This window comes from Trematomus bernacchii, unplaced genomic scaffold (genome assembly GCF_902827165.1).
Source record: "Trematomus bernacchii unplaced genomic scaffold, fTreBer1.1, whole genome shotgun sequence".
In the NCBI taxonomy this organism is placed as follows: domain Eukaryota; kingdom Metazoa; phylum Chordata; class Actinopteri; order Perciformes; family Nototheniidae; genus Trematomus; species Trematomus bernacchii.
Window position 1 is genome coordinate 1,042,014 of NW_022987839.1, and position 13,472 is coordinate 1,055,485.

Sequence of the window (13,472 nt, forward strand, 5' to 3'; positions counted from 1 at the left end):
GGAGCCCACATAAAAGCACTAACTCGCTGTTCGCAGGGGATATCGTGCTTTCGTAGCCTTGAACAGGAACTATCAGCACAGAAACATTTCCTGACATGGGGCAGGAACATTTCTTCTCTATACATATTGTTCACAGATGTGTAACGTTTTCTTAGACCAGCCTTCGCTACAATAAAAGTCCAACAGCTGTTAATTGCTAAATGGAGTCAGAGACAATAGGAGGGCTACACTTGATCTGTATACAATGCAATGTCTCACTCAACAGCTCAGATTACATTAGTCATGAAGACAGTCTGACGTTCAGTATAAACAAAAAGAAGAAATACAGCAGAGTATGTTTCCAATTTGAACGTGATAGAATCCCATACACATCGGATTGAATCTTTTCCACTGGGTGTGGATGAGTGAAGAAACACATTTTGTTTAGGTTTGGGCAAGATTTTAAGGAAGCCCTCAATCAGTAACACTATAAACACACCATTCCAGTCGAGGTGTCATTAGAAAGCCTGGAAATAAGGCTCAAATGTTGCTACTCCGCTCGTCTTGCGCAAGATGTGGTTTGATGATTGGACAAGTAGCCGTCAGCCAAATGTCATCTCACAGAAAGGAAAACGACTTTTTAGAGAACCATAATCTAAACAGGCATTTGTGACAAAGATGCAATGGGACAATGAAGGCTTTTTTTCACGATGAAATAACCACTTCTTTCTGTGAGAAAGTGGTAACAAGGTAAATCCAGCCTGACCCAAGAACAAATATACATTGCAATTTGCAGATGTGACCAGCTGAGGCCCCAGCAGTGCAGACGCCAGAGGTGATTAAAGAAATCAGTGTGTGTGAACTCTCAGACACTTTTCGTCAGCGCTTAAACACCTCAGTTTGTGCAACAATTTGTACCTTCAGCTAAAATGTGTTGTAGTCTATTGACAGTCCTTGCAGTGCATTTACTTCCTACATGACAAGGACAGAGTGAGTGTTTAAAATAACACAGCTGTGAACACAGCCTAATGCTGCCCTCATCTGTCAGTGGATTACAACTACATGCAACACAGAATAAATAGTCCCTCACCAGGAGAGACACCAAAAAGTAAATAGCCTTTTCAGTTTAATACAAAAAATATTTATTTCTTTCATCAGCATATCAAATGTAGTAGCGTGTTGATGCTGCATTGTTCTGTTAATCTGCACAGGTGGTCTTTCTGCTTCCCAGAGAGAGTTTGCGTTCCCCCTGCTGCAGCGGCCTCCTTCTGCTCTGAAAGCCCTTGGTGCTGTCGGGCCCGAGGGGCTGACGGACCACCGTCTGCATCAGGCAGTGCGCGTTCATGTGCAGCGCCACCTTGGGGTTTAATACACTGGCTGCAAATTTGCGCCTCAGCACCCAGGGGCTCTGAGAGCTCTCTGCGTCACCGTCTCCAGAGCACCAGTTCCTCTTGCTGTGCCTCGGATTCGGACCGGAGAGGGACTTGCTGTTCCAGTTGCTGGAGATCTGCTCCAAGGTTCTTTGCACAGAGTTTTCCACAGACTTCTGGGGCTGGGATGTTTTGTCCTCCTTGACTGAATCCTCTGGGGTTTGATGATTATTTTCCTGGGAAGGTGTGTCCTCAGGTCTGACCTCGTTGGTTCCCTCTGATGATTCCCTCCTGTTGATGTGGTGCCTCGATTGGAATCCCAAAGGCACCACATGTATGCCGTCACCGCCAGACTTCTCCTCCTCTGCTTTCAGGGCGCTGTAGGCCTTACGAACTTCCTCCAAATGATTAAACTTCACCACTACACACAGTTGTTGGCCGAGCTCTTTGTGGCGCTTGGCGTAGCACTGCAGCTCCTTGGGAAGCTCCTCGCCAGCATGCAGGATCCAGGATGAAATAATCCCGCCATGGGCGCTGAACTTCTGGAGGATGCTCTTTGAGAGGAAAGCCTGCTCCAGGCCTTGGGTTGATCCATTGTCTCCGGTTGAATTCTCCACAGAAGAGTTCCAGGCGAGGAGCAGCTTGCTGGTGGGGGAACACAGCAGCCTCTTGGGAAGCGGTTCCATCCGCCTCACTTTGGTGCCTTCATCGTTCACCTCCAGGAGCTCGGAGTACTCTGCTCCTGCCAGAGTCATGTACCAGTTTGTGGTCAGGACCTTTATCTGCAACAAACAACAGCAACCTCAGCTTTGTTTGCTTTTTTACTGGACTGTAAACATAGCAGAAAGCAACTGAAACCTTGCAATTAACTAACATGATTTTACCTTTTTCAGACAAGTGAGGAGCTTGAGGCTGACGAAGCCCTGCTTGTTCTTCTGCACATGTTTCAGCAGGAAGCCGTCCTCGGCCAGGTGGCTGTCGGTGAACAAATCCTCCAACTGGGCCTTAATCTTCAAGCAGAGCAACTCACCTTCACAGTCTTCTTCATCCCGGGCAGATTGGGCATCATCTCTACACAAAAACAAGAATCAGCATCTTGATATACTGCAATGTAGATTAGTCAACCATATGTTTTCTAATTTGCTTACCCAATCGGATTACTCATTGTATCTCCAAAGGACAGTGGTAACAGGTCGCTGAGCTGTGCGGTTTATTTGTAAAGTAAAGATGAGTATTAGGGAAAAGCAGCTAGGTACAGTCAATGCTCCTGAGTAATGAAAAGATGCACCTGGACACAGTTGTCAGTTGGTCATTTGGGATCCAAAACAATATTTTGTAAAATGCTAAAAGCTAAATTCCACATTCCACAATATCACCTCTACTATCAACAACTAGCACTCAAACAAAAGTTCAATGAATGCTGAAAAAAGGAGACACTGTCAACATATTGTTAGCTAACATAAACATAAGAACATTATAAGTTAAGTGAAAGTCTACTCTGCACAACAGAAAGCCCAGCAATGTATCAGTGTTAATATCACAACACAACTGAGCAACAACATCGTTAAGGCGTGCATTTCTGCAACACTATTCAGAGCTAAGAGCACAATAAAACAAACATAAAAGATGATATTATTGCTGGATTCCCGGAGACAGTCGAAAGCAGCAGTAAAGAACAAACCAACCAGTAATTAGCCCTTAAATCCAGCTTTATATCCTGTGTTTGCTTTTGTCTTGAAATCATTTATCCTCTTCAGCGTGTTGATGCCACAACAAATCCATCTGTTACCTTAGCTGCTATGTTTTAATTAGCATCCTTTCCATATGTTACGATCATCACACACAGGATAAATATGCGACCCAAAGCTGTCTGCTTTTATTTCCCGCTCATAATGGCACTGATTTAACAGACTGTAGGCACACATGGACATAAGACACACATGTAGAAAGAACACTTGGTTCTCTATACAGTCAAATGAGAATTTAACAAATCTGCATCTTCAGGACTGTGTGGGTGTGCTTTGAGCGGATTTGATTGACAGTTGCGTCTCTAAAGGGTCCTTAAAAACTCTCCTCACCTACTCACTAAATATATATATAATATATCAAACACTAATACAGTGTTTAACTCTTTAGTGAGCAATCAACTGATAGAATACACTTTTTAATCCCCCTCATTTTCTCAATCACTTATAAATTGCTTGACTGTAATTATTGCATCTAGAAAATGAGATTGCAATGTAGATTTGTTTAGCAGCGGATATTACTGCCCAAGTGCCCATTGCCTTTTTCTTTGAGGGCACTGTGTATATAGTGGATATCTCACAGTAAGAATTGAGACACATATATATGGTGGACTATTTAGTAAATAATGATTTTGTACAGTCTCAGTCACATCCTCCATCAGGACTGTGCAGGTGTCTCCATGGCAACATAATAAGCAAATGACCTTAAATCAATACATTCTGATTTTCTTAATGTTATCTTCTGATTGGACCACAGAACACTGTGACATCATCATTCTCCAACAGAGACCCGCCTCTTTCAAACCAATTTGAAGAGCACAAATACAAAACATATTAAACCTTAAATTACCTAACGATAAGCGATGATGACTTCATTCTCCGTGACAGTTGGTTGCTGGGGGGCCTTTCGAAAAAGGACAACTCCTAGATACACCCCTGCAAACAAATACAAACATGTACACAAACACACACACAGAGACACTCAAGTATCTGCATGTAATGTTACATCAATAAAATAATGAATGCCTTGAAACAGAAGACAGTGGCCAAACATCAGGAACATTTTTGGGCAGATTACCGAAGGTCCCGCTGGCAAAAGGGAAACTTTAACAATGAAGGATTTATCAGTTAAAGAGGCCCAATTATGGTTTTTGGGATTTTCCCTCTCCTGTAGTGGGTTATATCGTTGCATTGAAACGGTCTTCATAGGCTTACATCCCCGTGTTCCCTCCCCACTGCCTGGAACACCTCCATTTGAGTCCTTTTTTAACTTTCAAAACATGGTGACATCACTATGTAACACTCACGCTTCTATTGGCTAGCTCTCCAACACATTGTATGCGATAGGCTAAGGCGCGGGACATCTCTAATGCTGCGTTCACACCGGACGCGATGCGATGTTTGGGGGCGGCGCGATTACATGTAAAGTCAATGCAGAGACGCGGACAGACGCGAATTCGCTCCGACGGCGCGCATGAAGCGGTGGACGCGGCGCGAATCACGCGATTGAGGCGATTGAACGGTGCCGCGTTAAACGCGAGAGTTCAATTTTTTCAACTCGAGCGTCAAATTCACGTGACGCGTTCTCGCGGAAGCCAATCAGCGGTGAGGATCTCAGCCGCCGTCACTGACGTTCAACCACACAACATCAGCCGTTAGCTGTTAGCAGTTAGCACACAGAGCTCACAGCTCCTCATATCTGTTCAGAAACTGGACAAAAGTTAAACAAGTACAAACCACAGACTGTCTGTGCCATGGTGAATACAGTCGCTGGTTTATTTATGTCTGTAGGCCGTTGTTATGAGTGTGGAATGAGCTCGTTAGCTTAGCCTGGTCGACCCGATCTTCATTCAGAAAACAAGCATTTTAAAAGGTTTTTCGCCTGCCGTCTTGTCTGCAGACTTGTCAAAGCATTAATTCATGGTTGTTACTAACCGGTATCAGTATGTTGTTACTTCGGCATCATTTAGAAACGTGTATTACAATTTAATCACGGTAAAATATGTTCATTTGTTGTAGTTGTAGCTCCCGAGCCAGCGCGTCTTGTTTGAATGATGCGAGTAAACACAGCTGGCAGCCGCGGTGAACCTCCAGCGTTTAGAGCGATGCGATAGGAGCGATTAGAGCGAAGCGAATATTCGCATCGCGTCCGGTGTGAACGCAGCATAAGCGGTTGACCAATCACCACAGAGCTGACCAGCTAACCAATCAGAGCAGACTGGGCTCTGGTTTCAGACAGAGGGTGAAAGAGGTGCTGCAGCACAGGCAGTATGAGAAAAATAAAGAGCTTTTTGAACATCAAAGCATGCGACATGTCACAGGAGAGACACACAATACAACTATGAGCCTTACATTGAGCACAATAGAGCCCCTTTAAGACTTTCACATTTTGTTAAAAACAGGGTCAAGAAACGAGGCGTCACAAGCCAAGATTTGTACAAAAACCCAATTATTTAACTTTATTAACATCAATGTTTTTTCATTTTCATCAACAGTTTCTTTTAAATTCCAGTTCTTTATCAACAAATAGAAAACAGACTGTGTGTACAACAGATCGAACCCCTACAGCACTAAGCATTCACAAGGTAAAAATGAACATTTTAGTTTTTGCGCCAGCGTTTTCAAGTCCCCCCTCCCCTCCCCCCCGCCACCACAACGTTTAGGCCTCTTCAGACGCTCCCTCCTGCGGCTCGTGTGGGAGAAGATGTGTGCTTGAGTGGTGCGATTGGGTGAGGAGTGGTCCATCTTGATGGGTGGGGGTGGGGGGTTGTGCTGTTTTTCCTCATTCAGACGGACAACCAGCTGTCAAAGTTACTATGGTAGTACAGTAGATACAACGGGGTTTCCATGAATACACTCTAGGACAGCAGGCTCTCTGCTCTGTCTCTAGGGTTGGTAGATCAGCAGAATTTATCCTTTTTAACAATATACCTTTGAAGCTGTGTATATATCTATGTGTAATTGTACATATATATAATCAGTCATAATTATATATATATTTATAGTTCTATTTCTGTATAAAATAATATCAGGTTTCAGTCCAAAGGGCCGAGTCTCTTTCCCCTCTGGTAGGAATGGTTGATTCTGTACAGCTTGATGCTCCTCCGTGTGAGCCGCTCTCGCTCCTCTCAGCCGCTCGCCTCCAGAAAACTGACCAACGGGCAGCGAGGAGACGGGAGGGACTTGAAGAGCAACTTTATTCAGAGATCAGGGAGTTTACTTTTCGGTCAACTACCCGTTGGGTACAAAAGTCTGTTTTCCTCAGGTAATTCTCCGCTGTGGAGCATGAAGGCCTCAATGCCATAGGCTTCTGATGAAACATAACAAACAAAAAAACACGTAGAAATAATGTGCTTTCCATTTCTGTACACCTCTGATTTAGTGTCTCCTTAGCTAATTCATTTCTTGTTTTTTAAGTAGCTACCATGTTTACAGGCCAAACTTTAGCGAGTGTGTGCTCTTAAATCAGTTTTCTTAAAGTTGACTTTTTTTTATCCAAAATGGCAAGTGACAAGGCAATTCTTTTTTGAGTTATTGAACTGAGTAAGACCAAACATAACGGTTATGACACATATAATGGATAAAACAATAAAGTCATGTGATCTGACAGCAGCTCAGAGAACAGGGGTCCTCCTGTATTAGTATCTAGGAACGTGTTAAAAATACATGTCCCTTGTGCTAAAGTACCCTAAAATAACAGTAAAAACCCAAAAAAGTACCGATTATGATAATAATGCATGCCCCAGGCTGGGCTGTTTAAGACAGAAATAATGTCTGATGTTAAAATGATTATTAAAAACAACAAATATACTAAACAATAACATTTGACAAAATGAATCATAATATTGACAGTAAAATGAACATAAAAAGAACAGAGAGAGGGCTCTCTTAGTGCTACCAGTAGCCTTTGACAATCAGGGAGGTTTGGCTTGGACAGAGCAGAGCTGTCGCTTCTGTACACGAGTTGTCACGTTTGTCATAGTCATTGTAATGTTTCTGTTATTATTTTTAAAGCAAAAATCTCATGTGGTTGGTAAAGTCGGCATGGATCTCTGTGATTGGATAAACCCGTCGCCGGGTTTGCAAGCGCTTCCCTTTCTGCTCCCCTGCGGTAGAGGTGAGGGGGCGGGGCTTAGGGGGGTCAAGTGGGTGTATGGTGGCTGAGATGGGACACTTGGCACACTCCTGAGAGGTCTGACCAGGGAGGCTGCTCGCTGGGAGTGGTTATGTTGCATAGTGGTCAAAGCTGCCCAGGTACTCCAACGCTGCCCTGTAGCACAGCTGGTACTGGTCCTGGGGAGAGGAAGAGGAGGAAGAAGAAGAAGAAGAAGAAGACTTGTTAAAAAGGTTGCAAGCATGTCTGGAATATCACATATCAAACCTGTCCTTTCACTATCCAGTTGCATACACACAACATCTACTGAATTTCTCTCTGTCCTAGAAGAGAGATGGTCTGTTGCTCTTTTTGGGTTTTTAAGTTTTTTTCATCCGTCTAATAAACATTTTTATACATTTTTGGAGTGAAATGTACAAGAAGAATCTGGTCATGTTCTCTGCTCTTACCAATACTTATGGGAACTGATCATTGCATTTTGCCTATGTAATTCTGTTTTCTAGAATAAAAGTTAACCAACAATATGTCAATATATTTATATCTGGTAGCTGTAGTTCTTTGGAGTGTTTGCACTACAGGCAGCACTTAAGAAATACAGTCGCAGTAACCAACATCTGAGATCATGTTTTTTGTCTATTAACGCAAAACGTTTATGAAATCAGGGGAATTCTTGCAGAGACCTCCAGGCCAATGTGGATTTGTTGGCTGTGATATCAATAAGGGCACAAAATGATAACTTCTTTAAATCTGCATCATTGCTGTCTTCTTTAAAGCCTATTTATTAAAGAAATTATTTATTGACTCTTAATTTGAGGAAGGTTTGACACTATTATTTTGTGAGGGTTTCTGAATCACCTCTAAAACCTCTACTAAAGAAACATTTGTAAGGCAGGAAAGGACACTTACTAGATAACATCAGGTTGTCACTTTAAACATATTCAATGTTGACTTTGGAATACCACCCTGTCACCTTGGGATATTAAATCTGATCTGTTCTTACCTCGGTCTGCACCATGGCAGGCCGCTGGGTGCGAAGCGTCTTCACCGTCTGGAAGAGGTCGACCACTCCTTCGTACCTCATCCTCTCCAGCACGATGCTGAGCGTGATGAAGACTCCGGTCCTGCCCACACCGGCACTGAGGACACACAAAAGAGTCTTTATAACTCCTGTCTGCTGTGTACTGAGAGGAGAGTCTGAACTGTGAGCATGTGACATGAATAATAAAACCTTTTTATGTATCTTTTGCCATTATAAGTGCTTTCCTGGGGCAAACAGCAATTTCAGTTTAAGGATACCACAAAGTAACCTCCTTTAAGACAATACATTCAGTTAAGGGTATATTTAAAAGATTTCTAACAACAAATTAACATTATAACCTTTATAAATGTAGGACTTATCACCAACCTAAGGCATTAGTCTGCATTACTTTCAGCCAGGTGTACCTAATAAACTAAATATGGTCTTGAGAAAAGTTAAGGATCAAGGTGCAGAGAGCAAATCTGAAATTTGGTTTGCATCTCCGTCAAATCTTAATTCCCTTACTTGTTAAACACAATTTATATTAAACTCTATATAGAGAACTCTGCTGCTGCACAACCATGCTCAAATCTCAGAAATAGCACCCCTCCTTAATGTCTACAGATTTGTCATAAATAATATGATTGATATGATCCACATTCCCCTCCTCACCTGCAGTGTACAGTGATTGGTCCATCCTGTCCAAACTGTTCCTTGGTTTTGTGCACTTGTCCAATGAAATCAATGAAGCCTTCTCCAGTTTTTGGCACTCCTTGTTCGGGCCAGTCAGTGAACTGGAACTGGCGGATTGTTCTGGACTGTCCGTCCTGAGGGGCAGCGAAGCACAGAGTAAGTAAGGAGCTTTCTTTGATGCTTTTATTCATCTCTCCGAGCAAATAACCCTCGGTTCAGTTTGTGCTTCACACATCTCTCTCTGCAGCCGGCGCTCACACACAAAAGCAGCACAGCTCCTCACTCGATGTCCATGACTACCAGAGCCCTGCTGCTTTCACCGCAGCCTTCTAATCGTCTAATTCACATCTGCAAGAATATGAGTAAAGCTGACGACCTGGCACAAGAGGAACTCAGCAGGGCTGTGGTACACGACTGACACACTCTTAACTGCAACATGGAGTCACACATTTCACTGTGATGTCAGCATGTGTGAAATTAAAGCTTTCATGTATTTTAGGAATGTATTTCTGTATGTTTTTCTCTCTTAATGCACAAACTGTATATATAAATATATATGTGTGTGTGGAAGAAGGAGTGGGTGTGGGATTAGAGTGCTGTGGGCCCTCTGATGACAGTAAAGTATATTTATAGCCCATTGAAACCACTGCATCACAGGGAGTTGCAGTACTGGCCCTCGGGGATTGAAGGCTATGCTTTTCATGTATTTTCACAGTGATCGCTACACACACACACACACACACACACACACACACACACACACACACACACACACACACACACACACACACACACACACACACACACACACACACACACACACACACACACACACACACACACACACACACACACACACACACACACACACACACACACACACACACACACACACACACACACACACCACTTCAGGGGACATTACATTGGCGTACATGCATTTCCTGGAGACTTATCCTAACCCTTACCCATAACCAACACATGCCTAACCCTTACCCTTACCCTTACCCTAACGGTTAGGGTAAGGGTAAGGGCCTAACCCTAACCAAGTCTTCACCCTAAAATAAAATGATTCCCCTCATGGGGACCTCCATTATGTCCCCATAAGGAAGACGAGTCCCCACACGTGACAGATTTAGGTCCCCACAAGGATAGTAATGCTAGGCCACACACACACTCACACAATCCATAGAGCAGGCATACTGTTACTAAACCGGGGTAATATTGTTTGATGGTGCATTCACTTGATGTTAGCATGTCAGGAGAAATAACATGCGATGCCTTCTGATCATCTCCACCTTGAATCACAGTCGGTATAATTCTTAACAGTTAACACGCGACTGTGAGCATTTTTACCGACCTAACATTAAGATGGATTTCAGTTGGATGGTTGTATTTGTGTAAAAATGCCAATCACTCCTCCTCGGAAACACCAAGCCTCACAAGAATAAAATACACGCACGGGCAAACCCAGAGATTTTGACACAACATACCCTGGCATCTGTGACTTTGAACTCTCTGAGGATGTACTGGGGCATGTTGTACTCGGCCATGGGGTCCACCACAAAGTACTGGTACCTGGCTGAGCGCTCCGCTGGCCAGTACTGATGGCACTTCTCCTACAAAAGAAAAGGAAGGCAACATTTTGAGCACTTATATTTGGAGAATCTCTTTCCAACGCACAGGAAAAAATATACTTTTACATAATGAATGCTTCGTGCAGGATATTTTTAGTACAGTGTTCTGTAGGTTATTAGTCATTTTGAATCATGAGAAGGTCTCTGCTTACAACAAAAATATATAAAGAAGAGATTCATCTGTGGTTTTGAAATATTGTCTGATTCATTGGTTTGTGCTCTTAACTACAGCGATGATGTGCATGAGAGCTTTAGTTTCTAAACTGTGATAATTAATGAGAGGGTGTTGAAATGCTGTTTAGTGGTTTCCGAATCACTCCGTAATCATAAAAAACAGTAAATATAAAAAAATGTGTTTGCTGTAGTCATGCCATTGGGGACTTTTCAGTATGCTTTAAATGCAACCAGCTATTGACAAATCCGACACAGTAGCATGCTAGCTTAAACCCAGATGTATTCCACTCATGGTGATAATGAAGTTAACTCTCAACCACATTTGCTGTTCAGGGTTGGAATGAATTAATATTTGAGCAGTGTGGCACAATAGCTGAGCTGAACCAACCGAGCGTATACACATTATTATCATTCCCTGAAATGCTCCGCTGGCCTTACAGGTGCTGCATGCATTTATGTTCAGTCTGTGTTAGAGCATTACCCGTCCCATCTCTCGTAGCTTGGTGAGCATGACCACGATGGTGGAGTTGTGCTCCCACAGCATCCTCCAGAAGTCCTCGGTGGTCTCTGCCAGGGGGCCCTGGGTGGCCAGGTAGGCCTTCTGCTGTCTGTGGACATAACAGCACATAGAGCAGGCAGAGATTAAACACAACATTAAGATATTTATGGTTATTTTACAACCGGTGGTAAAAAGTACATAACAAAGCCAATGCCAGATCTAATGATTAAGGAGTACAGTTGTTAAAGCTCCCCAAAGATTAATAGCAGACAAGATATAAGACATGCAACAAAACTAGAGTCTAATAAAGTGTTTGAATACCTTCAGACATTAATTATACTTAAGTTAAATTAAAAGGATGGGGAAGAGATGTATCTGTTACTCCACAAGACACACCAACCATTCAGTGGACTCTTGAGTGGTTATATACGAGGCACCTACAGTGCCATTCATTATAGGAAAGGGATTCTAACCCCCTGTGCTGCTTGGAAAACATTCAGCTGCTAATTGTTTGCATAAGTATGCATGGTTCATTGTCCTCTGTTAAAATATTGTCTACCCCAATGCCAACATGACAATATCCTCCATGAACAGAGAAATAATCTTCGGCATACAGCACCATCACTGATCTATTAAAGCCCGTATAGATCCTCTACATCTCCCTCCTTCCTCTCTGTACGGCAGCTCAGAAAGAGAGAGAGTGCGCTTGATATGCTCACAAACTAGAGATGAGCTCATCCACAGAGCAGTGCTGGTGTCCTACGTGACTTCTCTTCAGCTGAGCAGTTTCTCTGGCAGACAGCAGGTGGCAGCCTCGCTCCGATACACAGAGCGAGGGGAACACATGATCCTGCACGCACACTCTCACATGTTCGCAGCACATGTAAGTTCTCATTCAGGTGTACGCATATATATACGCATGCAGTAGCTTCGCATGTATATTCAGACACGCTACTACACGCACGCACACACACACTCAGTCACACACTGAGCTACGGCTGAACAACTAATGAAGCTGCTGCAGGCAAGACTCTAATGTGGAACCGGGAGATTAGAATATGCTCTCGGCCTCGCTCGCACAAATAAAGAAACAACAGATTGGTTGAGAGGAGAGGAGACGGCGTACGAAGAGGGGAAGGCAATAGAGTTGGGAATCAAATTAAAAAGATGAAAACGGGGCAAAGAGAAATGCAAAGTAAAGAGAGCAGATGTACAAAGAAGAAGGGGAACATGTAGAGAGGGAAATGTGAGGAGATGAAAGGAGAGAGCACTGCTTTCTCCAGCTGGTCGTCTGAGTACAGAGAAAACTGACTGCTGAGGAGGAGAGGAGAGGAGAGGAGGAATGGAGAGGAGAGGACAGGAGAGGAGAGGAGAGGAGAGGAGAGGAGAGAGAGGATATGCCTTGGGAACGGCGGATGATGAAGTCATCTGGGTCCTGACTTGAGCTTCGGACTCTTCCCCTTCTCTGATCGGTGCTTATCTCTTCTTCCACCTTTCACGTCTGCTCTTCTCTTCCTTCTCCATTCTCTCTAGTTCTCTTCTCTTCTCGCTCTCACCTTGCCTCTCGCTGCGTCTCTTGCGCCTCTCTCTCTCGCTGCCCTGCATGGGATTCCTTGCTCGGCTCTTTCTCATCGGCCTTTCCTCTCTCCTTCTCCTGCTGTCCATTGAGGAGAAGAGGAATGGAGAGGAGAGGAGAAGAGGAATGGAGAGGAGAGGACAGGAGAGGAGAGGAGAGGAGAGGAGGAATGGAGAGGAGAGGAGAGGAGAAGCAGAGTAAGGAAAACAAAGCCAACAAGGGGATGAATGCTTAATTTCAAATGGTAAGGGCGGACCCCTCTAACCTCTCCATAATGCAGCCCCTAGCCAAAACAAAAGCAATTCTAACCGTATCACACAATAGTGACTTCTCTGCACAGAGTCCTGATGAGCGCTGCCAAACTGCACAAAGCCCTCTCTGCATCATCCCACATGACTGCAGAGCTCGAGGACATAGCGTTTCATTTCAACCTCATTACAATGCTAAAACTCCAGCCTGCATCGGAGCACATCCCGGGCTCATGGCTGGAATCAATGGTTCGCCTCTCATTAGCTTAGCATATTATTGGCTTTTCTTGGAGACGCTGGGGTGAAGGACACTGGAGGCCCCTGTTTAGTTTTTATTTATGCCCGAGCATTTCAAAGTGGCTTAATCACACAGTGCCGTCGGTGCACACAACAGGTCCCCACCCGGATATGTCAGTGTC

The 13,472-nt window shown here is 43.8% G+C and overlaps 2 protein-coding genes across 5 annotated transcripts in view; both read right to left on the reverse strand.

The window, feature by feature from the left end:
* Positions 1-1,177: 1,177 nt before the first annotated feature.
* Positions 1,178-3,989, reverse strand: larp6b (La ribonucleoprotein 6, translational regulator b). Its single transcript, XM_034152793.1, has 4 exons — positions 3,945-3,989; positions 2,498-2,550; positions 2,234-2,420; positions 1,178-2,131 (listed from the first exon to the last, which is right to left on the reverse strand). Exons 2-4 carry the CDS (start codon positions 2,512-2,514, stop codon positions 1,178-1,180), a joined length of 1,158 nt encoding a protein of 385 aa, XP_034008684.1. The 5' UTR covers positions 2,515-2,550; positions 3,945-3,989.
* Positions 3,990-5,522: 1,533 nt separating this feature from the next.
* The window catches only part of LOC117500375 (receptor-type tyrosine-protein phosphatase F), a 123,105-nt gene continuing 115,155 nt past the window's right edge, over positions 5,523-13,472 (reverse strand). For all 4 annotated transcript variants that reach the window (XM_034153248.1, XM_034153247.1, XM_034153246.1 and 1 more), the window contains 5 exons: positions 11,212-11,338; positions 10,413-10,538; positions 8,899-9,053; positions 8,209-8,344; positions 5,523-7,387 (listed from right to left, as the gene is read on the reverse strand). In XM_034153248.1, the coding sequence (XP_034009139.1) occupies positions 7,319-7,387; positions 8,209-8,344; positions 8,899-9,053; positions 10,413-10,538; positions 11,212-11,338 (613 nt within the window). In that variant the 3' untranslated portion in view covers positions 5,523-7,318. The remainder of the gene's footprint in view (positions 7,388-8,208; positions 8,345-8,898; positions 9,054-10,412; positions 10,539-11,211; positions 11,339-13,472) is intronic.

Excerpts from the sequence above, each read along its gene's own strand:
- larp6b (XM_034152793.1), bottom strand. Across the intron at positions 2,132-2,233 it reads TCCTCACTTGTCTGAAAAAG|ATAAAGGTCCTGACCACAAA; the intron begins GTAAAATCATGT and ends TGTTTGTTGCAG.